Source organism: Cucurbita maxima, unplaced genomic scaffold (genome assembly GCF_002738345.1).
Source record: "Cucurbita maxima cultivar Rimu unplaced genomic scaffold, Cmax_1.0 Cma_Scf00025, whole genome shotgun sequence".
Classification (NCBI taxonomy): Eukaryota; Viridiplantae; Streptophyta; class Magnoliopsida; order Cucurbitales; family Cucurbitaceae; genus Cucurbita; species Cucurbita maxima.
The window spans coordinates 463,179-486,295 of record NW_019272041.1 but is presented as its reverse complement, the minus strand read 5'-3'; the positions used below and the strand labels follow the sequence as shown (position 1 = coordinate 486,295).

Genomic DNA, 23,117 nt, shown 5'->3' with positions numbered 1-23,117 from the left:
GCCTGTGTTTCTCTCTGAATTATGTTCTTTTACATGCAATATGAACCCGAATATGCTTCTGAAAAACACGTTACTTTTTGAATTAACTCATACATTCTAGTCCTGACAGGTGCCTGCTACTAAACCCATGGCTGATTAAGCTGTTGTGGCAGCCACAGATGGTTCACTTGAACGCACCCATGCAACTAAATCCTCCCTTGTGGCTACAAACCACCCAGCCCGGTCTTCTTGCATTTGAAATGGAGCAGCAAGTTTTTCTACATAAGAAGCAAATGAATTGGCTAGTCCCTGAGAAAACCTGTGAGTTCCTACACCTGTTTGAGCTGATAACAATTCTGGCAATGCTTCTTCTCGTTGAACGATCTTCGTTAGAGTTATCATCCATTCTTCGAGTGCAGTCTGAGCTGCGCCTACTGATAGCGATCGAACGTCTAGGCACCATTCAGCATCGGTTTTGTTGTGTAAGCCAGGGTACAATCCATACATACTTCCTAAGTAAAGCAACTCATGAGCTCTCTTATGAAGATTTTGGTTTCGACATATATCAATTAGGCAATTGCAGAAAGGACGTCGCGCTTCCATCGCAGTGTCGCCAAGAATGTTCCTGAATTCGTCTTTGACTACTTCAAAGGTAATGTCGTTTTGTTGCAGAAGGTTTATGAAGGCAACTAAGTTTGGGTTAGCTTGTTGCAGACAAGCGAATACCTTGTTAATATCTTCACTATTGTCACACAAAGACACAACAGACAGCAAACAGCCACAAAGTCTGTCGTCTGGCTTGATTCCTTTTTGTACCAAAACATCGAAAACTCTTGCAAGATCATCAATTCTCCCAGCTTTCCCCAAGCACTGAATCAAACAAGTGCAGCCCATCACATTAATCTCAACACCCAACTCCAGCATTTCTTCGAACAACTCCATGGCTCTTTCAACGTTACCTCCGCTACCATATATATTCAACATCGCCGTGTAGCTCCAGCTATCTGGTCGACATTGCTTCGACCTCTTCATCTCTTCAAAGAGCTTCTCAGCTTCCTCCGCCAAACCAAGGTCAGCACACATACTCAACAAGGTATTATACAAAATGAAGTCCATCGGCCACCCGTTCGACCTCATCCGCTCCCATAAGTCTAAAGCATCTCGAGCCCACCTCGCCTTCCCATAAATCTTAACCAGCGCAGTCAACGTCTTCGCATTCGGCGTTATCCCCGATTCAATCATTTCGTTGAACAGGCTCCTTGCAAAACCAGGCTTCCCAGCCTTCCCCATTGCATCCAACAGAGTGTTATACACCACAAGATTAGGCTGCACCTCAAGAGACTTCATTTCTTGAAGAACATACATTATCCCATCATAGTTCCCTGCTTCCCCAAACATCTTCCCCAACAAAGAGAATGTGACAGTGTCCGGCTTCCAACCACTAGCCCTCCCTCTTTCATACAAACTAAGAACCTCCTCAACTTTGCCTAAATTAGCATAAACATCTAAAATAGCAGAGTAAGTCACCTCATCAGGCATCAAACCAGTTTTATACATTCTCTCAAACCACTCCATAGCCTTATCAAATCTACTACACTTTTTAGCAGAAGTGATTATGGTAGAATAAGTAATGTTATCAAGCTCAATCCCACTACTAATCATCTCATTAGCAAGATCTTCAATAAGCTGAAACTGCCTACCGTACCTCAAAGACTTCATAGCCACATTGTAGAAGATAGTCTCCATAGGGAACAGATTCTGGGTCTTGATCCAATTGAAGAACAGATGAGTTTTCTGCCATGGCTTCAAGCTATTGAGAATCAGAAGGGAATTTTCTTTAGTGGGTGGATGTGGGATTTCCTCAAGAGCTGCCATGAAAGCACTTTCAGAGGATTCACAGGCGTTGAGCTTGTGGGCAAAGGTTTTAAGGTCTCGGCGTTTGGGGTTATATGAGTAAGAAGAGCGTTTCTGCCTTTGGAGAGCTAGAACCGAGCGCTTGGGCTTGGTGGGGTTCACCCAAGTGGATTTAGGCTTCGAAAGGAGATGGGATTCGTCTTTGGATGCATTGGGAAGCGTGGTTGTGGAGAGATTCTTGAGCTGCTCGGATAGAGATGGGTTTTTTCTGTCATTTGATTCTGAGGAAATTTGAGAAGGTTTTGGAGGGGATTTGGAGGAGGTACAGAGGACTGTTAGGGGTTTGGTGAAATTCTTGGGGCGCAATGGGGAAATGAAGAACATGGAAGTTGGTTTGACATCGAGAGGGGAAGAAAGAGGAGGCGCCATGGGAGAGGGCATGAGCTTTGGAGGAAGATGGGTCAGAGCAGTGCCTTATCTCATTGTGAACACAAATATGAAAGGATGGAGAGAGGAGCGCCGTTGGCAGTGGAGGAGAGCTGGAGAAATTGTTCTAAGCTGCCCTGTTATAAGGCTATCAATTTAGTTGTAAGTACATATTAATTATTATCAATATTATAAATAACCAGCTTGCGAAAGAATATCAAGGGTCTATAGCTCAGTGGTAGAGCATTTGACTGCAGATCAAGAGGTCACCGGTTCGAACCCGGTTGGGCCCTTATTTTTGCTATTTTTTTTTCCTTCTATCCGTTTTGCTTTCATTTTTAAGAATTATGAGAAAGTGAATTTAATTTGTTGTTTCTAATTTTGTCCGTTTTTTTTTTATGTCTTTAAACTAAAAATAGGTTTTGTTTAACACAATTATTTTATATCCATTTTTCTTGATTTTTTATTATTATCAAATAAGTAAACAAAATATAACTTTTAATTTAAGTTTATATATAATTTTACATAAAACATTTTATAAATGAAATTAAACAATAACACAACCTCGTGCATAATTGAAACATCATACAGATTCCAGTTATTATAGCTATAATCGCAATAATTTGGTCATTAGTCTAACAACAACTCATCCCTCTTTCAATACAAGCTTGCTATTTGAGGGCTGCAAAAGACCTGTACTTCAGCAACAACAGCTCTGTTTGCATCTCCAAAAATGGAGTCCTTCCCATCTTTTCTCTTGGCATACGACAGCCCGAGCCGAGACTTGGCTTGCCTCAAGTCCCCAATGCCTGAGTTCGTGTCTGGCCCGGCAAAGCCTCCCATCACAGGTGCTAGAGGGGGGCCGATCAGCAGCCCGTCCGCCCCGAACTGTGGCCCACCCCTCGCGTAATCAAACAAAGCTGCACCGCTACCCCCTACCTTAGGCAAGATGATGGGATCATCAGCCGTCTCATTGTGTTCCCAATAGAAGAGGAATGCATCAAAAGTGTCATAGTAGTCATCTGTGCTCCTGTAGCCTTCTGGGTTGAATGCACCAAACTTGAAGGATTTGTCTGTGTACCCAATTATGACACATGGCCCTTTGAAATCACAACACGTGTGGAAATCGGTGGCGCTGAATCCGTCTGACGTGGCCTTATAGCAGCATTTCAGTTCCTTACCTGCAAAATATTTTGACAATTCAAATATAGATGATGGTCTGTATTGGTGTGATACATACTTAGAGATAGTGTCTCTTTTGAGTTTCTCTCAAAATTTTTAAAATATATTTGTTAGAGAGAGATTTCCTCAGGGGTGTTCCGTTCTCCTCACCAACCGATGTGGGATCTCACAACACTACAACGTAATACGAACATTATGATTCAAAGGCAAATGCACCTGAAAATGCATCTTAAGAACAATGTAACAAGTTTCTACAAGATGAACCATATGTTTTCATAGTGCATAATTCAGATGTAAGATTTTTTATAGTATATGTCAAGCAGGGGGAGAGTAAAAAAATCATAAGCTCATTGAGTTTTTCTTCCTAAGAAACATTGAAGTTATTCTGCAACTTGAATCAGAGATTTCCCACACCCCCAGCACATAAATCTTCATGGAACAAACAAACATAGAAGCACCATTTCTGAGCACATTAAGCCAGAGGGAAACAAAAATTAGAAACAAAGACTAAGTAAGGAACATTCAAGAACACTCAAACAAAGATTCCAACAATGGAAAGAACAAAAAGATGGCATTCAATTAACCGACAAGTGATTATGTGTGTTTATAAACCAAGAAGACTAAAAACATCACCATTATGGTGACAATTTTCATCGAAGAGACTAAATTCTTAGAAATCTTACACGACGGGACTATTGTTACATACTAAGGACTATATTGTTACGATTTGAAAGCAAAAAGGCATTAAAGAACAGGTCAAACCCAGGGATTTCAAGAGTGGAAAGAAAAATACGTTTCAAGAATGTATTATCGACGAGAGAGAGAGGAAATGGAAGATCGATATCGTGGTATTTGATTTGGGGTTTGTTGTCTTTGTTGTTGGCATTGCCGAAGTTCCAATTCCAGCCAAATGAACAGCTGGGGGTTGTCTTCAACCTGCAAAATACATTGTTGAAAGTACAGGAAGCCATTGATTCGTATTCACTTGCATTCGAAAGTGGGGTTTAGAAGAAGAAAACGGTACCTTATCCCAAAATCCTTTCTGAGGCATTTTTCTCGGCGCCCATCAATTCCGCTTCGGCTTTGCTTATCGACCCCACTGCTTCTTGGTGTTGTTTGAGAACCTGAAATATAAATATATATATTAAAGTTGGATGAGTAAACAAAAATGGGTCCCAGATCAAGGGCCCCCTTTTTTTTTTTTGAAATGTTTTAGGTCCAAGGTTCATACTATATGAATATGGATTCATCAAGCTCCTCGTGTGAAAAAAAAAAAACCCTTAAAAATAGGTCTATCAATGAAAATAAATTTTCATACAACATGATCAACATACACAAATCATGAAAAAAGTCGTGACAATTCGTGGAACGCAAAAGTTGCCATATGCAAGGCAACTTTGTTTTGTTATGTTTTATTTGTATACACTGTAACCATTCTCATATACCAAAAGCATATTGAAGTAAACATATTCAAAGGTGTATATATATATATATATATATATATATATATATGACAAAAGTATGCAGAGCACTGTAAACTCAGTATCTTTTAACAAAGAAATGTTACAGTTGAGATATGCTATTCTTTGAAAACTCCTACTATCGTTCTACGAACTCGCACCAAAAACTCGGATTCTTTGTTCTATTGGAACCCGACAACATGGGCATGTTGCTTTACCCTTTCTGCCATAGTTATCACTGCAACTGTTACACAGAACTTGGTGAGCACAAGGCAAGAAAACAATAGCAACCTCATCTCTCATGCATATTATGCATTCACGGTTGCGCTCGACCTCGTTCTCTGAATAATCCTCATAGTTATCCAATTCACGAAGCATTTTCGCAATGGTTTCTCCCTGGGGTCTTACATCCTTTGAACTTCTTTTGGGTGTGTTATTGGAGGGGTGATGTGGTTCATCAGTGGCTTGTGCAGATGTTTGTAGACGAAAAAGGTCTTGTTCAAGCCTTTGCAGATCATCCTTGTGCCGCTGAAAATCTATCTCTATCTTAAGGCGTAACGTCTCGAGCTTTCTTTTACTACTTGCCTCCGCTGCTTCTTTACTACGTCTCTTGTCTTCCACTTGGACCATGGCAGCCTCTTTAGCATTCACCTCCTGCCTCCACCTCACCTGTAGAACATTCATCATCCTTCGCACGGTAAATGATAAGGAACACTATATGAAGGTATTGTTTTACGAGAGAACTACAATGGCAGCAACATGTTATTCCAGAGGCAAGAAACAAGGTGTTTGAGTGAACAAGGAAAGCAGGACAAATAGACAGCGACACCCACTTATATAAGCATAGCAATCACCAACATAGCTAATCTGAAAACTCACATGGTTGCAATGGAAGGTGGTTTTATTGGTGCTTAGAGCAAGAGGAATTCAATCATCTAATATAATCAGGAAATCATTAGATAGAACATTTAAAAGAACAAAGAGTGATCTACGATTCACAAGCACAATTTCCTTCTAGTTTATGCATATTCAGGACAAACAAAATGCAGATTTTGAAACTTTCAAGCGATAAGCAGCCTGCAAGCTTCCGTCAAAGGTATGACCATCACAGAAGCAGATCACTATGTTTTCATGAGAGTCCGAAATTAGCTGAGCAGTGAAAAATTATACTAAAAAGTTTTATACTGCAGTTCCTACTTTTAACGAAACAATGGTATCAGTGATATACAAGAAAAGCAGGAAAAAGGAACAGCCTTGAAACTATAGTGATTTTGAACCATAGCCTTTACATTATCAATCTCAGATGACTCGAGCAGAAAAGACACTAAGACGACTTGCAAAACTCGGGTTATGCAACTATTTTTTTGGCAAAATCAAACCTACAGTTCTCAATCATGTTTGATACTCAGCAAAATAGTAAATCATTAAGGTCAAAGAGGCAAAAAAAATGGTTCAGCTATTCATATCCTAAAGGGAGCTGACAGCTGAGTTACTAATCCTTGCTGTTACTTGTGTTGATTCATTGCCATTATTTGCGTAAATAGCAAATCACCTCAGCAATATGAACCAGATAAAACTATTTACAACTTGGCTTTGTTAATTGCTATTGAACATCAACTAATTGTGAAAGGAAAAGTGAGGAACATAAGAGTTTTTACCTCGGCCTCTTGTTGAGCTAACTTGATCATCTCCAATTCATCTTGCAACTTTGATATCTTATCCCTCTCCTCTGCAATCTGCTCCTGTAATTTTGTTTTTTGCTTTTCCCAGGCCAGTAGTCTCTTTAGGCTTTTTTTCTCCCTCTTTGCAACCTTCAAACAAGCAGTGGCAGACTCGGAAGCACTTAACTTTAAAGCTTCAATCTCTGCCTTAATTTCTGCATTTTCTGTCTCAAGGCGTCGCACTCCCACATTTGCACGATCCACCTGACCACTGGCCTTTCTCAAAGCATTCTCCATCTCGTATAGTCGTTTCATTGTTGAGTCCTCTAAAGTTTGCTTGCCTTTTTTCAGGCGTTGGGTCTCTTCCCTTTCCATCCTCAAAAATTTAAGCTCAGTGAGATCATGACTCAGTTTCTTTGCAGCTTGCATTGCCTTTTCGTGCGCCCACTCTTTCCGCTCCTTTACTTGTCTTTCAAGTTCTTTAATCTGATGCAAGAGATTTACAATCACTTCATCCTTTTGATCTTCTGCAACGAAATCCAAATTCTCATAAAGTTTCAAATCGCGAAATTTACTCAACATTGAATTTACAGCAGCTTGGTTCTCTGAAATCTGGGACAACCCTCTTTTCTCCACCGGAACTCCAACAGGGGAATTTTCACTTGGTAAGGCATTTGCACAAGCTTGAGACTGCACCTGAATGTGCTTTGAGTTTGCTCGAAAACCAGCAGCAAATGCAGCCACATTCCTCTTCAACAACGACTTCATTGAAGGAGAAAGATTAAACCTCTTCGGACACTCAATATCACTAGGCAAATTCATATCAGGGGCATAAGATGGAGACCCATTAACAGAAAATTCCAAACCTCCACCATTTCCAAAACCTGAACTACCCTGAAATTTACAATGGGATGGGGCCAAAAAGCTCACTGGTTGTTTACGAACATTCTCACCATTGGCTCCAGACGCTGTCCCATTAACAGGACTTGGTATTGAAGGAAGCACCGGAATTTCCATGGCACTTGCCCGACCGACATGAAGATCACTCATAAGCAGACACCGCATAGCATCTCGTTTAGTCAAATGAGGCCTAACTTGTTGCAAAAAACACACCATACTAGCCAACGAGTACTCCTGCAATTGCCTTAAATCAGAGAACACAGGCTCAGGATCATGCACAGATAAATTAGCATGAGCATTAGCAATGGCAATGGCAATACCATTACCGTTATCATCACCAGATTCGGCAGCAGCTACAACAGCTGCAACTGCCTCGGTGTTGGCATTATCAGGATTGTCGTTAACATTCAAAAACTTCAGTGAATTATGCAGTACATTTGTTAGAGCATCCATGGTACCATCGCAATGCCCATTTTGCAAAATCGCTCTCATCGTAGAATCCTCATCATAACCCAATGCTACAAGCTTAGAAATAGCTTCAGTATAAATAAATTGTAAATTCTTCATCAAGATTTTCTCCAATTGCTCCTCCGTACAGTAAACCCATTCACCACCATCCGAGTAGGAACTAGAATTAGAGTTTAACGTAACCGCGGTATTTTGGTTCGAATCGCCGAGCCCTATATGATAATCCAACGGCTTGGAACTCGATTCAAGCACAGATTTGTGAAGTGAATCTCGTTCTTGATAAGAACGCGGATCGATTACGGATTTTACCGATCGAAGCCTCCGACTCGTTCGAACATGCTTATCCCTCACCGTGCAACCCATTTGCAATTGTATTAAAATACGAACGAAAACAAGCGACAAGAAAATCAAAAAAGAGATTAAAGAGTCGTGAAAAGTTGGGAAAGATTGAGAAACCAGTAGTATTTGAATCAAACTGTACCGTAATTGATGAAACTATCGATAAATAACAAGAGAAACTCACTGGGTTTGAAGAAGATTTGCGATGGATGTGGCATGCGTTGCTCAAATTGGTAAAGGGAACTATGAGAGAGAGAGAGAGAGAGGGCAGGTACGTATGAAACCTTTTGAACTCCCCCGAAGGGATTGGTCTTACTAGACCATTTCGTGTGTAACACCAAATTGGATTTTCAAATTTAAATCTCCATTTCTTTATTAAATTTTTATTAAATTTTTATTAAATTTGTAACTATTCCACCCTCAAAACTTGACAAGCTACTTAGATCTCCTATAACATTTTGGGCATTTTAAAGTTAGTGACGGTAGACATGATTTTTGACGAACGGTCATCCACCCCTGTATTGACACAACAATAATAATAAAGACCCACCTAACATGTAACCAAGTAAAAATGGGTTGTAATGGACATACAAGCATGATCGAAAAATCCAACATGTGGCTACACAACATGTCTTGGACAAGCATTACCGTGACATCCTACTCCACTCAATTAGTTGATGTCTTTGTCAACCGACTCTTCATAAATATAGCGATGTAGGATGAGGTTGGCTTCAGGTCTCTTAATGCGTTTCCAAGTGACCTCACATTAAGAAATCGTTGAAAACCACTTCTTGATTCGTCCACTCTTTGCATCCTCTCTTCTACTTCCTTAAAAATTCTTACTTACGAGTAATATCATGATAGGTTGATGCTTTCTATTATAATATATGGCAGGTTGTTGAATAAAAAAGTGTGATAGATAAGGAATGCATATTAAAAAAAATATATATTATGCGAAAATAATCAATCATATCCAAATATACACAAAGTGAAATTAGCTGACTTCATGTTCTCGTGTGTCTTCCCTCGGGATGATTGTTGGCATATAGGCAGTGACTTCCTCGAAAAGACCAAACCATCTTGATTTTAATTTCTCAAGAAACCACTTGTTGTCTTTTTTTAACTCTTTTTGCCTTATTTTGTTGTCATGTTTTTTTTTTTTTTTTTTTTTTTTTTTTTTTTTTTTTTTTTTTTTTTTTTGTTTTCTCGGCATACATCTTGGCATTTTCATAGACTAGGTGCCTAAATTCGTCCAACTTGTTTAGTTGCATTATCCTTCCCTCCTCACTTTGTAGCCATAATCAAAATTTAACTTCTTAATGCCAAAATGCTTTATATTCCAATTCCTTGTAAGGAGACATCCCTAGGGAAGTTATGAAAGCTGTCCTATAAATCCATAATGCATCATCAAACTTAACAAATGTGTCCCTACTATTAGGTTGTATCACTTTCTATAAGGGACGATAGGTATTGTCACCTATGTTTTACATTATTCGTCTCAAATAGGTAAAATGTTATCTTTTATCATTGATTAACGCCCTTAGCACACCAAATCGAGTGAATATGTTCCTTTTTAGAAGCTTGAGTAAAGTGCTCCCATCGTTAACTAGGCAAGCTATTGCTTCCACCTGCTTAGAAAGCAATCCACCGCTACTAGAATGTATAAATTTATGTGAGAAGGTGGAAATGACCCCATAAAATTAATGTCACATACGTCAAAAAGCTCTACTTCTAAAATGAAATTTAACGGTAACTAAGTTGTTTTATTGATACTACTTGTCCTTTGACATTGATCATAACATTTGTAGAACTCTATAAACATTGATCATAACTTTTATTCTTTTCTTAAGATCGTGTGGCCAAGCCTATTCCTTCATTGACTATGAAATAACAGTTATCCCAATTTAGTACAAAATTTTTCTCTTCATTTCTTCATAGTAACCTTCCCAAATTAGTCAGAAAGGTTTTAAAAGAATCGAGAAGTCATCCTGAAAAATTTCATAATTGTTTCCATCATGTCGGTAAAGATTGTCATCATACATAGTTGGAATGTTACTAGAGCATTGCATAGCCTAATAGGCATCCTTCAAAGGCAAAATTTCCACAAGGACATGAATTTGGTATTCTCTTAGTCTCGAACGGATTGTATCTTTAATAACCATATAAGAAGCAGTAATAGGACTTTCCAGCTGTCAAGCATTTGTTCTATGAATGATAAGGAAAAATAGTATTTGCACGTTGCTTTGTTTAGTCTTCCTTGATCCATATATACTATCTATACAGAGAGATCAACTTATTATTCTCATTTACTATTATTCGCCAATCTCCAACCTATTGCTCCCTTGTGCTTCTTTAATGTCTAGGAACATATTTTTCCTGGACTAGTGACAAAGTTGCCAAGTAGATGACTGGTAATGTCTTCTTGTCACCTAAATATGCATATTTAAGATTAGAAGGCAGTAGTTTTAAATCCAACTGCGGTACTTTCTTAATAAAAAGTTATAGTGATTCAAAAGCTTTTCTGATTTCTTCTAAAACTGCTAGCGGTTCATTGGAATCACTCCACTTGTTATTTTCTTTTTGATCACATTCCCAACTATTTCATTCCTCTTGTGTTGGGTGCTTTATCGGTTCATAAATTACTGAGTATTCCTCTTTCTCTCAGAGATATTTCAAGTGGTCATTGATATTAAATGAACTGGGTCAGAAAATATAGGCAGAGAAAGGAGTCATGGCTGTTGGGATCCTCAAAGTCACATCATTGGATCAGAAGATTATGCAATGNTCTTTTTTTTTTTTTTTTTTTTTTTTTTTTTTTTTTTTTTTTTTTTTGTAAATTCACAACTCAATTTTTTAAGTTTTTCGAGCACGAATTACGACTTAAAGGAGATATATAAATACAGTAGAATTTTTTTTATTTTCAAAGATACCTTATGTTACAATATTTGAAACAAAGTTAAAGTTTAAATACTAAAGGGAATGAATTACAAAATGACAGAAAATAGTGGACGCGAAACAATGGAGACTAGTTCGTAGGATTGTCTCTCTATCATACCTACTCCAAATCTGCTTCTATCATTCACCAACATCTATTCATTACTATAAATGAGTCTCTTATAAGACTTTCATATCATTTGGAGTTTTTTTAGCGATGGAAAACATCATAAGATCAGGTAGGGGTATTTTAGTCCTTTTTCACTCCATATTGGTTTAGCTTCGTAATTGAAACCTTGCATAGTTTTTTATATCCCTAAAATAGTCATCATTATAAGATTTTAAGTCATTTGAGATTTATTTACGCTGTGAAACATCTTAACTACCTACTAGGGGTATTTTTGTCATTATCCACCCCATCTTGATTTTTGTTCTAAACATGCTTGAATTACTTTGAACTCTTGTATAATTATTTTTGACCTAATCTTAAGACCTTAAGAGTATGAAATAATCTACTAACATAGTAGGGGTATTTGGGTCATTTTACCCTTGTTCTTGGTTTAAGCATTAAACATGTTCTTATGTCCATTAAAAGTCACATAAATCGTTATTACGTGGGAATAGGTCATATATTAAAACTTCATAAACAGAAAAAGTTATTTATGAGTTATTTAATGTCTCACGATTCCTAAGTAAAACATCGAGTTTAAGTCTTTTACCTTTTGGTTATTGGCCAAATTCTTTGGTTTTCCTTTAATTTTTACTTTTCTTAAGTCATTAGTAAAATTTGAGAAAAGTCCAAGATGACGGCTTAATGTCATCCATTGGAGGCCTCGTTTTCGACCTAAAGTGTCCAAATATCTCCCAATTTTCTTGTGTATATCTTTGGAGGGAGTCTATTTTTCGACCTAAGTTTGTCTGGATTGAAGTGACGTGGTTGGTTATCACATAATCATCGAGAGGGAAGATAGACGATTTTAATGGGCTCCTTAACTCTAAAAATGACCTTTCACAGCCATGTTCATTAATATTTTAGCCTCAATTTCTTTCTACAAGTAGAGGATGTTGCAAAGAAGAGATAGGTACTAACCTCATGACCTCTCGTTCACCTTAGCTTGAGTCATTTATTGGAGAAACTATCACGGTGATCAGCCCCTTCCTTGGAGCAAACCCATTTTCTTTCTCTCTAGGTTAGGCACTACTAAACCTTTTTGTACTTAGAATACTCAGAAATTAATGGAGCAAAGTTAAGATACGCCGTCAAGTAGATCTATAGCGTCATAATTGGATGAACGACATCTAGACCTAGAGTGAGTTTGTGATGGACATGAGAACTGGTTGAAACTTCGAGACCTTTACAGAAGCTCAAATAATTGTAGATTAGGCTCGAACTTCTTAGTGTCTAGAGAAAATCTCGGATACCTACTAGAAATTGGATGTAATGAGAATTTACAAATAGGGAGTTTACTAAGTATTTTTATACTCACCCATTCTACCTTTCTTTTTTAGGTGTTGTATTCAAGAGTTGTGTAATCATAGAAGGGTCATCCCAAAGCGTTAGTTGGGTCTGTATATCTTAGTTCTTTTATGTTTTGTTTAAGTTTGTATCCTAAATCTATTCTCCATTTATAAATAAACTCGAACACGGTTTTGTTTTATTTTATTTTGGTTTCGTCATTATCTTATTTTTGTTACACTATTGATTGAAAATTTCAAAATCCAACTTATTTTTTGGGCAAAAACAAGAGAAGGAAGACAACTTTGAAACAAGACATGAGCTCATTAGGAATGTTTGATGGTAGTTTTGTAGTTTGTACAAAGAAGAGGACTCAAAGTTGGTTTCTTTGTCGTATGGAACAATCCCCACGGACATAAATGCTCACACAAAGCTTTCATTTCTCAGAAATCCATGCAAAAGGAAAATGACACTACACTGCTTGCTAGCTTTTGCTTGTCCTTCCTTAAAACCCTAATTTTCTCTCTCATCTCTCCTCTTACCATTTGTTTTTCAAGCTGGAGATGGCCTGTGTCCAAGTCTCAGCTCTAGATCAAGCTTCTCAGCTCCATCATCAATTGATATCAAGGATTCATCTCCTTTGCTAGACATGTGACTGCAGTGAGACGAGGAGCTCGACGTTCCTCCGACCTCTCCCGACAACTTTAAAGATGGTATGGACGACGCAATCGGATTGTTTGATGGATATGGTGTAGCGGAGTGTAAAGAGATTGAGTGGAGGAAATCGCTACTTTCATTTGGTAATTGGTAGAAGAAACAAACCCCACCATCATCGTAGACGACGTTGGTGGCGGGGATCGTGAAAGACGACGTCGAGGATGAGATGGGTTGAGTTTCGCGGTGAAAACGTACGCGGTCGCGACGATGAACATTCATGTGGCCACCCAAGGCTTGGGCAGATCTAAATTCTCGTCCACAAAATGTGCAATTGTAAGACCTAGGTGGCCAAGTTGTGCTCATAGTGTCCTCTGCAAAAGCCCTAATCTCCCATGAATCGTCGTGGTCGTCGTCTCGGTGAGCTTGGTTCGGGTTCCACATCGATAACGCAATGGTTGAAGAGGAAATAGAGATGAGATTTAAGATATGTGCGGTGGGAGTTTGAAAGGGATAGGAAATGGAGGGATAATATAAGGTTAAAATGAAGGGAATGGGCTATTGACATAATTGGAGGAGTGAAGACAAAATGCCAACCCAAAAACATTTGCTCTCTATTATTTACAACTCATTTTACTCAAAGGGGTTCAACAAAGATGTTTTGACAATAGAATTGCCAAAATGATAACGTAAATAAACCTAAGTACATAATTTTTGTAATGACCCAAATTCTAGTTTAGACGAATTTATTTTTCTCATTCAATTGTTGGATTAATGATTGGTTTACAATTTGTGCTTGATTCTCATTTGGGGTGTTTTTGATCCATCGAGTTTAATTGGACTTGTAGAACATTTTAAAGTTGAAGAGTTGCTAGGGAAAAAATAGGTTTTCTTTAAAGACCTTTAGCCACTATAGTCTTCTTCTCTTCCGATCACTCCCTCCTCTTGATCACTGTTCGACTAATTGGTGATATCCTCGACTCCGACCAAGTGATCGAGCAGTAGAAAATTGTTGGAGTAGCAAAATTCTTGTAAGCTCGAAAAACTGGAATAAAAAGAAGTAATTTTCTAATTTTTATTGAAGTTTGTTAAGGATTATTGGAGGAAGTATGATATTGGCTAATTTAGAGAATGATCATCCCTTTCTTAATAAGGAATACATCTCATTGGTTTGAGACCTTTTGAGGAAGTCCAAAGAAAAACCATGATAGCTTATGATCAAAGTGGACAATATCATACCATTGTGGAAAGTCATGATTCCTAACATGGTAGCAGAACGAGGTTGGTGTAGGTTGTCTGATCTCTTGAAATTCTTAGTATGCTTTGTGGTTGTAGCTGTTCGTTTAAATCCGACGCTTAGTTTGCAGTGGGGTGTTAAGAATATTTAGTAATAAATTATAGTTTATCATATATATTATATTTGATATTTTATTATAGGGCATCTTTCCATTTATTATTATTTCAATTTATTACTATTTACATATATCCTTGTAATTTATTTGATCTAGATACTTTCGTTTCAATGACTTTTGAATCCTCTAATCTTTTTCTCCACGACCCCTGCTGCCTTTGACGCCGCAGGGGCAGTCTTCATGGTTGCCGCAGGTGGAGCCGATTGATTACTCTTCGGCTCCACCCTATTGACCTCCAAATCACCTTTCGTCATACTCTGTACATACAACCTCACCTTTTCCAACCCAATCGGTTTTCCCCTTGGCCAATATAGTCTCTCTCATTTTCTTCCCAATCAACCCTTCATCCTTCACAGAAACCCTAATCTCAGGATCCTCATGAGTGTTATCTCCAGAAATATACAGAATCTCGACAAGCCCATCAACCTTTTGCAGAGATTTACCTTTGGAATCTGGGTGCCGCACTGGCCTATTCGCCAACCAAGTTGCCATCGCCCTTCCTGCCAAAAAAATTGGCTCCTTCGCTCAACGTGGCGACTCTTCTGACTGCCCTTCTCGCCAAAATTGGCTCCTTCGCCCAATGTGGCGACTTTTCAGGCTTCAACATTGTCTTTGTCCCTTGCTCTAGGTTTCCCCTTCTACTTCTTGGGGTTAGACATATTCTCACCAGAGCCAAGGCAGCATCGTCGCTGAGCGACAATCCCTCTTCATGGGTTAGACATATTCTCGCCGAAGCCAAGGCAACATCGTCGCTCAGCGGCGATCCCTCTGCAATTTCCGATGGCCAAGAAAGTGTTTCTCTACACCTCCTCTGAACCAGGTTGTTGACATCTTCACGAAAAGTGTCTCAACCTCTTTGAATTTTTCAGATTCAAACTTCACGTTCGTTTAAATCAGACGCTTAGCTTGCGGTGGGGTGTGAAGGATATTTAGTAATAAATTATAGTTTACCATATATATTATATTTGATATTTTATTATAAGGAAAATATCTAATATTTGCCTTATTACCATAGGTATCTTTCCATTTATTGTTATTTTCATTTATTACTATTTCCATATCCTTGTAATTTATTTGATTATAAAAAAATAACTTTCATATCATTTAGATGTGGTGGATTAATCAAACATTCATAATATTGATTTCGATGATGACTGAATCATTGATTCAAGAATGATTGAAGATGAGAGTGGTGCAATGGAAGCGAGATGTCCCTCATAGAAGAAAGTATTACCAAACTTAGGCAACATTGAAGATGAAGGAGCAAAATTAAACTTGAAAATTAGTATAAAGAGTAGGAGACGTCATCTTTTGCAAGTGGATTTACAAAATAAAGTGTATCGAGCAGCTCAGGAAATAACATGGCTGAGTTGAAACTCTTGATAGAAGATTGACACCAGAAAATTAACTAAGTTGACTATCCAATACCACTTCATTGTAGCAACCAATCTACAATTTGCCTAGCAAAAATTTTGGTCAATTGTATGGGTCACTGTATATTTAGGAATTTTAGAAATAAACATATCTAAATATTTTAGGAAATTTTTTTTATATATGGTAGAAAATATGTTAGAAATTTTAAGAATAAATTGATTTAGCGTTTACTATAAATACCCCTCTACCCTAGGTTATCATCCCAAGAAATACAAAAGTATTAATATTCTATCGGGTGTCTTGTAGTCTCTTCTTGTTTGATCTTAATAAATAGTGCGAATGTTTTTCACAAAGAGTTTGTTCAACAATCTAGTATCAAAGTCATGCTCTGAACTTAGCAATGTCAATAGAATTATCAACTATCGAACAAAGAAGTTATGAGCCTCGAAGGTGTAATCAAAAGTGACTCAAGTGTCAAACAAATGGTATACTTTGTTCGAGGACTCCAAAGAAGGAGTCGAGGGCTCCATAGGCCTCAGGGGAGACTCTATAGTGTATTTTGTTTGAGGGGAGGATTGTTTAAGATTCTTGGAAAGGAGTCCCATATTTGGCCAATTTAGAGAATGATCATGAGTTTATTAGCAAGGAATACATCTCGATTGGTACGAGACTTTTTGGGAAGCCTAAAGCAAAATCATGATAGTTTATGGTACCATTGTGGAAAGTTGAGCTATTTTTTTAATAAATTAAGGGGCGAAAAATTGAAGGTTTTGTCGAAGGAAAAATGTTAAGCTAATATCAAGGAGTGGCATTGGCCTAAGCCAAAGTGACCTTATTGACTCGGTTACAAGACTTGTCTTTATGTATGATGACACGTGTCCAATAACCCTTGCACAGATCATTTATGCTTTATATTATATGATGACTTGATGATGTACATGATGTCGAAATGATGATGATGTATGATGACTTGATGATGTACATGATGTCTGATGATGATGTATAATAATAAGATGATGTGAGACGTATGAGGATGAAATGAGTAAGAATTCAAAAAAAAAAAAAAAAAAAATGAAAATAACCCATTTCCCCTCTCACACTCCAAAAACTAGGGTAAAATTAAAAAAAAAAAGAAGGGAAAAGTTAGAATACGCATTTATTTTTAGAGAGAGCTCTCTTAACCTGATTTGAAAGTGGGTATAAATCAACGACTCCACTACAAGGTTTTGTTAGTTCTTCCCTTCCATCTATACTTTTTTCAAAAAAAAAAAAAAAATAAAAAAAAAATAAATAAATAAAAAATAGACGAAAGTTCTTAATATGGTAGAATATATACCTCCATGTTCGTCGTTACAAACTTCGAGAGACAAACAAATCAATCTCAAAAATTTGATAGAACGTCGGTTAAGGCCAACCAAGTAAGTGGTCTTACTATCAGCATGGTTATATTTGATGTTGACACGTGCCCCGTGGTTCTGCACGTGTCATATATTTGATATGTGTGAATTGTTTATGGGTCGATATGACTATGATATGATATGTATATGTTATGATATGTAAATTGTATGATAACACTTACGGTATGATGTGTTCAATGATATGTTTGAGATAAGATACAAGAAGGATGTGATAAACGTTATGACTATGATAGATTGATAGAACGATACGATAATGTTATGTACAGAAAATGATATGGTTATGATAAATTGATAAAACGATACGATAAGGTTATGTATAGATAACGTTATGGTTATGATAGATTGATAAAACGATACGATAAGGTTATGTATAGAGAACGATATGGTTATGATAGATTGATAAAAGGATATGATAAGGTTATATATAGAAAACGTTATGGTTATGATAGATTGATAAAATGATACGATAAGGTTATGCATAAAAAACAATATGGTTATAATAGATTGATAAAACGATACGATAAAATCATGTATAGAAAACGTTATGGTTATGATAGATTGATAAAACGATACGATAGGTTGTGTATAAAAAATAATATGGTTATGATAGATTGATAAAACGATACGATAAAATCATGTATAGAAAATGTTATGGTTATGATAGATTGATAAAATGATATGATATGATCATATATAGAAAACGTTATAGTTATGATAGATTGATAAAACGATACGATAAAATTATATATAGAAAACGATATGGTTATGATAGATTGATAAGACGATACGATAAAATTATGGATAGAAAATGATATGATTATGATAGATTGATAAAATAATACGGTTAGGTAAAAAAAAAAAAAAAAAAAAAAAAAAGTGATCATGATAAACGTAAAACAATATGGCTATTTAACAAATTGAAGTTCAATTACACCAAGAAGCCCGTCTAGCTTAGTTTGTAGAGGACAAGGCTTTTAACTTTGTTGTTATGGGTTTGAACCCCACCGTGCACCACTTCAGTTTTCTAATCTCTAAGAGTGGATTTTGTTGATTTTATGCCTTAAAGCCTCGTAACGAAGAATCTATAGGGTGCACCGAGATATATATATATATATATATATAAAAGACTTCAATTGGTAGAAAATGAGTTGTTTGATTAGAGAGTTTAAGAAACATTTTAGAGTTGGTATTACTAACCCCGATTGAAAGTTTAAGAATATATCTAAAACGATTAATAATTTTTTAATTAATTGACTTTAAAAAATTAACTAATATACTTGAAACATATAGATGGGTTTTAAATAAGTTTTTATTGATTAAACTTTTTAAATTTTATGAGTATTATTGATACGCTAATCAATTTAGGGTTTAGAGTCGTCCATATGATATTTTAAAAACATTTTTTATAAGTTTAAGATTATGGTAAAAAAAAAAAAAAAAATTTAAAGAATTTAGGTTTAGAGTCATCTATATGAATATTTTAAAAACATTTTTTTTAAGTTTAAGATTATGGTAAAAAAAAAATAATTTTTAAAGTTTAAAAATATTATTAAAAAATTTAATAAAAATATTTGAGATAAAATATAAAGACTTAGAATATTTGTCATCTAAACTTAAAACATGGAATAAATTATCTCTCCTGAGTGAGGAGTCAAATTGGTTGAGGTCTCCTATGCTTAGTGTCATGGTTTTATTTTTTCAACCGTGCCACATTATGATTTTGACACGCACATGATCAATCCTGGCTTCGTCAGACTTCAGACGGTGTTTCACTTGTACGGAATCCAAGCTATATTTGAAGTATTTGACAAAAAATTAAGTTTTAGATATTCAAATTTTTTATTAACGGATCCTTTTGAAAAGAGATAAGAGCTAGTGAATCAGAAAAATTAATTAGGAATTAAATATACTTTTTTTATGGAATATACGTATCAATATTCATGGATCATACCTTTCATCTCACTTCCAATTCCTATCTTAATAGGAGTGGGACTTCTACTTTTTCCGACCGCAACCAAAAATCTTCGACATATGTTCGGTTACATACGCCATCACGCGTGCATGTTCAATCATCTACAACACAATACTTGCCTCTACATTAGGCCAAGTCATTTGGCTCGACCTTGCTTTTATTCGACACTAAGATCTACTGTGTGCAATGTCACATCAAACCATCATTTTTTGTTTCCAATTAACATGGTCCATGTGTCTTGAAGTCATCCCAAGTCACAGGGGTCATCAACCATCGCAGCTCATTCAGTCATGCAATCGATAACGGATGAATTAGGATTATGCTTAATTAAGGTTAATCTATCTTTCTTGGTCTTCTTTTTCTATGGTTGTCCATCGCTACTGAATTAGGGTAATTCTTCCTCCTACTCTCTGATTTTACAGTAGCCTCTTCTGTGTCTTTTTCCCTTTGGTGACTCTCATGATCACTAGCCCAATAATTGTAAGAGTCCATTGTACGTTTATTTTAGTAGAGATTTTAGGAAAGATATGAGAAGAGATCTAGATATTTTAGAAAAAAGATTCAGATTTGTTAAATTTAGATTTGTTAGGTCTAGATTGCGTAGACTCGAGTATAAATACACCTCCATCCTACCTAGGTTATTCATCCAAGAAATCCAAAAAAGTATTCTACACATGTCTTGTATTCTCTTCTCAATCGGTCTTAATAAAGAGTGCGAGTGTTTCCCACAGAGTGTTGCGTTCAACAATTGGTATTAGAGCAAGGTTAGTGTATGTTATCTTATCTCTTGGAATTCTTAGTATGCTCTGTGGCTGCAGCTCTATCTGATCTTCCACATCAGAAACGATTTCTTGAGATTAGTAGTGAGTGAGTTTCTTTTGTGTCGTGAGTAGTCTGTGACTCTGCAAGTCTTGTGTTTGGTATTACTGAGGTATGACCAACACGATGGGTGATTTCCAAATCGTTGAAGGAATCAAGAAACTCAACAACAACTACAACACGTGGACAACATGCATGATGTCCTATTTACAAGGACAAGATCTTTGTGGAGATCGTTGGCAGGTGTGAAACTATGCCGCCAGAGGAGGATTCTAACGGCGCCTTGCGCAAATGGACAATCAAAGCAGGCAAAGCAATGTTTGTCTTGAAGACCACAATCGGAGAAGAGATTTATAACATATTTGGGATGACAAGACACCTAAAGAAGCATGGGACACATTCGTGATGTTGTTCTCAAAGAAGAACGATACAAGGCTACAACTTCTAGAGAATGAGTTGTTGTCAACTTCACAAAGTGACATGACGATTGCTCAGTACTTCCACAAGGTCAAGTCGAATTTTCGGGAGATTACTGAACTAGACCTGAAGTCCGCCATTGTAGAATCTCGAATGAAGAGGATTATAATCCACGGATTGCGACCGGAATATAGAAGCTTTATTACTGCTGTACAAGAATGGCTCACTCAACCATCACTTGTAGAGTTCGAAAATTTGTTAGCCAGCCAAGAAGCCATGGCTAAACAAATGGGAGACATCACATTGAAGGGTGAAGAAGAAGCACTCTACACAAGTGAAAGTCGGAGCAATAATAGGCCGTCTACCAAACGTGGATACAATGGTGACAAAAGAAGAAGTCACAAAGGAACTTCACAACCCGAAAGAGCTTAGAAGAACGACAACAAGAGTTTCCCAGGAAAGAGATTTGAAGGTATTTGCTATAATTGCGGGAAAAATGGCTACATGTCTAGAGATTGTTGGTCCAGGAAAAAGTCGGTTGAAAGCAATGTGACAATATCCAAAAAGAAGATAGAGGATGAATGAGATGCAGAGGTACTATGTTCAATAGTAGACGACGAGCTAGCACTCATGGCAATGATGGAAGAGCATATCGATTATGAGGATGACTGGATCATTGATTCAAGATGCTTAAACCATATGATTGACGATCAAAGCGATGCAATGAAAGAGGGGTGGCCCTTAGAGACGGAAGAATTACCAGACCTTGAGCTAACTGAATAAATTCTTTTATAGAACATAGAGGAGCAAACGGAAGAAATTCTTTTACAGAACACAAAGGAGCAAACTGAAGAGATTCTTCCACAAAAGACGAAGGAGCAAATTGTACACATTTGCTTAAGTGCTGATGTGCCTGAAGATTCAAGTGACACTAGTGTTGGTGAGCAAGAAGTGACTCAACCAAGCGAACCTAGTTAAAATGAAATGACACCTTAATGACTCAGACATTCAGAAATAATCCTAAAGGCAAATCCAGAGTATGCCAACGCAGTAGAAGACGAAGTTAATGAGCCAGAGACATATGAAGAAGCATCACAAAACTCAGCTTGGCAGAAAGCGATGAAGAAACTATAGCCCTGAACAAAATCAAACTTGGGAATTAGTGCCAAGACCAAGAGATACTAAACTCATATCTTACAAGTGGGCTTACTAAATAATGTGTACTCCGGATGGATCAATCGTGAGATACAAAGCTCAGACTATAGATTCAGGGTTCTCTCAAGAATATGGACTAGACTATGATGAAACGTTTAGTTCAGTGGTAAAGATCATTATCGTACAAGTTCCTCCAGTACTTACGGTAAATAAAGATTGGAAATTATGGCAGATGAATATGAATAATGCTTTCTTGCATGGAGAGCTAAACAGATAGCTCTACATGGACCAACCGAAGAAATTCAAAAATGAAGTTGAAGTCATTGATCAATATATGCAAAATCCGAAGAAGCCTCATTTGGATGCTGCTCGACGAACCTTGAGATATGTCAAAGGTACAATCAATTATGATCGTTTATACAAAAGAAGCGGAGACTGGAAGCTAGCTGGATATAGTGATGTCGACTATACAAGAGACCACGATACCCGAAGATCAATCACTGGGTATGCATTCAAGTTCGGTTCGAGAATAATTTTTTGGTATAATAAAAGACAACCAACAATATCATTGTCAACTAAAGAAGCAGAGTATAGAGCAGCTAGAGCAGCTTAGGAAAATACATGTTAAAACTTTTGATGGAAGATTGACACCAAAAAATTGAGTATCCAATACCACTTCATTGCAACAATCAATATGCGATTCACCTAGTAGAAAATTCGGTATTTTATGTTAAAACAAAGCATGTGGAGGTACACTGCCATTTCATTAGAGAGAAAGTCTTGAAGGAAGAAATCGAGATGCAGCAAATCAAGATAGATGACCAAGTGGCAGACTTGTTTACAAAAGGGCTAAATACTGGCAAACATGAGAGTTTTCGCTGTCAGCTCAACATGGTGCAGCGAATGAGGACTAGTGCTGAGGGGAGTGTTGAAATATCATCACTAGCCCAATAGAGTCAAACCGAATAATTATACGAACCGATTGTATATTTATTGTAGTAGAGATTTTAGGAAAGATATCTGATTTTAGAAGAAGAGATCTAGATATTTTAGGAAAAAAATTCATATTGGTTATATTTAGATTTTTTAGATCTAGATTGCATAGGCTCTGGTATAAATACACCTCCACCCTACTTAGATTATTCATCCAAGAAATTTTAGATCGGTCTAGATTGCGTAGGCTCTAGTAGGTTATTCATCAAGAAATCCAAAAAAGTATTGTGTATCATCCAAGAAA

General features: G+C 36.9%; 3 protein-coding genes, 1 non-coding gene and 1 pseudogene across 4 annotated transcripts; 1 reads left to right on the top strand and 4 right to left on the bottom strand.

The window, feature by feature from the left end:
- Positions 1-34: 34 nt before the first annotated feature.
- On the bottom strand, positions 35-2,385 carry LOC111498351 (pentatricopeptide repeat-containing protein At5g46580, chloroplastic-like). Its single transcript, XM_023149549.1, has one exon. The coding sequence runs from the start codon at positions 2,272-2,274 to the stop codon at positions 136-138; it is 2,139 nt and encodes a 712-aa protein (XP_023005317.1). The 5' UTR covers positions 2,275-2,385; the 3' UTR covers positions 35-135.
- Positions 2,386-2,480: 95 nt separating this feature from the next.
- On the top strand, positions 2,481-2,552 carry TRNAC-GCA. The gene has a single exon. It is a non-coding gene; the product is annotated as a tRNA-Cys (tRNA).
- A 275-nt stretch (positions 2,553-2,827) lies between these two features.
- Positions 2,828-4,691, bottom strand: LOC111498814. Its single transcript, XM_023150189.1, has 4 exons — positions 4,673-4,691; positions 4,466-4,565; positions 4,235-4,377; positions 2,828-3,440 (listed from the first exon to the last, which is right to left on the bottom strand). Exons 1-4 carry the CDS (start codon positions 4,689-4,691, stop codon positions 2,917-2,919), a joined length of 786 nt encoding a protein of 261 aa, XP_023005957.1. The 3' UTR covers positions 2,828-2,916.
- Positions 4,692-4,896: 205 nt separating this feature from the next.
- Positions 4,897-8,559, bottom strand: LOC111498347 (MND1-interacting protein 1-like). The gene is made up of 2 exons (XM_023149542.1): positions 6,560-8,559; positions 4,897-5,570 (listed from the first exon to the last, which is right to left on the bottom strand). Exons 1-2 carry the CDS (start codon positions 8,291-8,293, stop codon positions 5,049-5,051), a joined length of 2,256 nt encoding a protein of 751 aa, XP_023005310.1. The 5' UTR covers positions 8,294-8,559; the 3' UTR covers positions 4,897-5,048.
- Positions 8,560-13,149: 4,590 nt separating this feature from the next.
- Positions 13,150-19,981, bottom strand: LOC111498813 (annotated as a pseudogene).
- Positions 19,982-23,117: the final 3,136 nt, after the last annotated feature.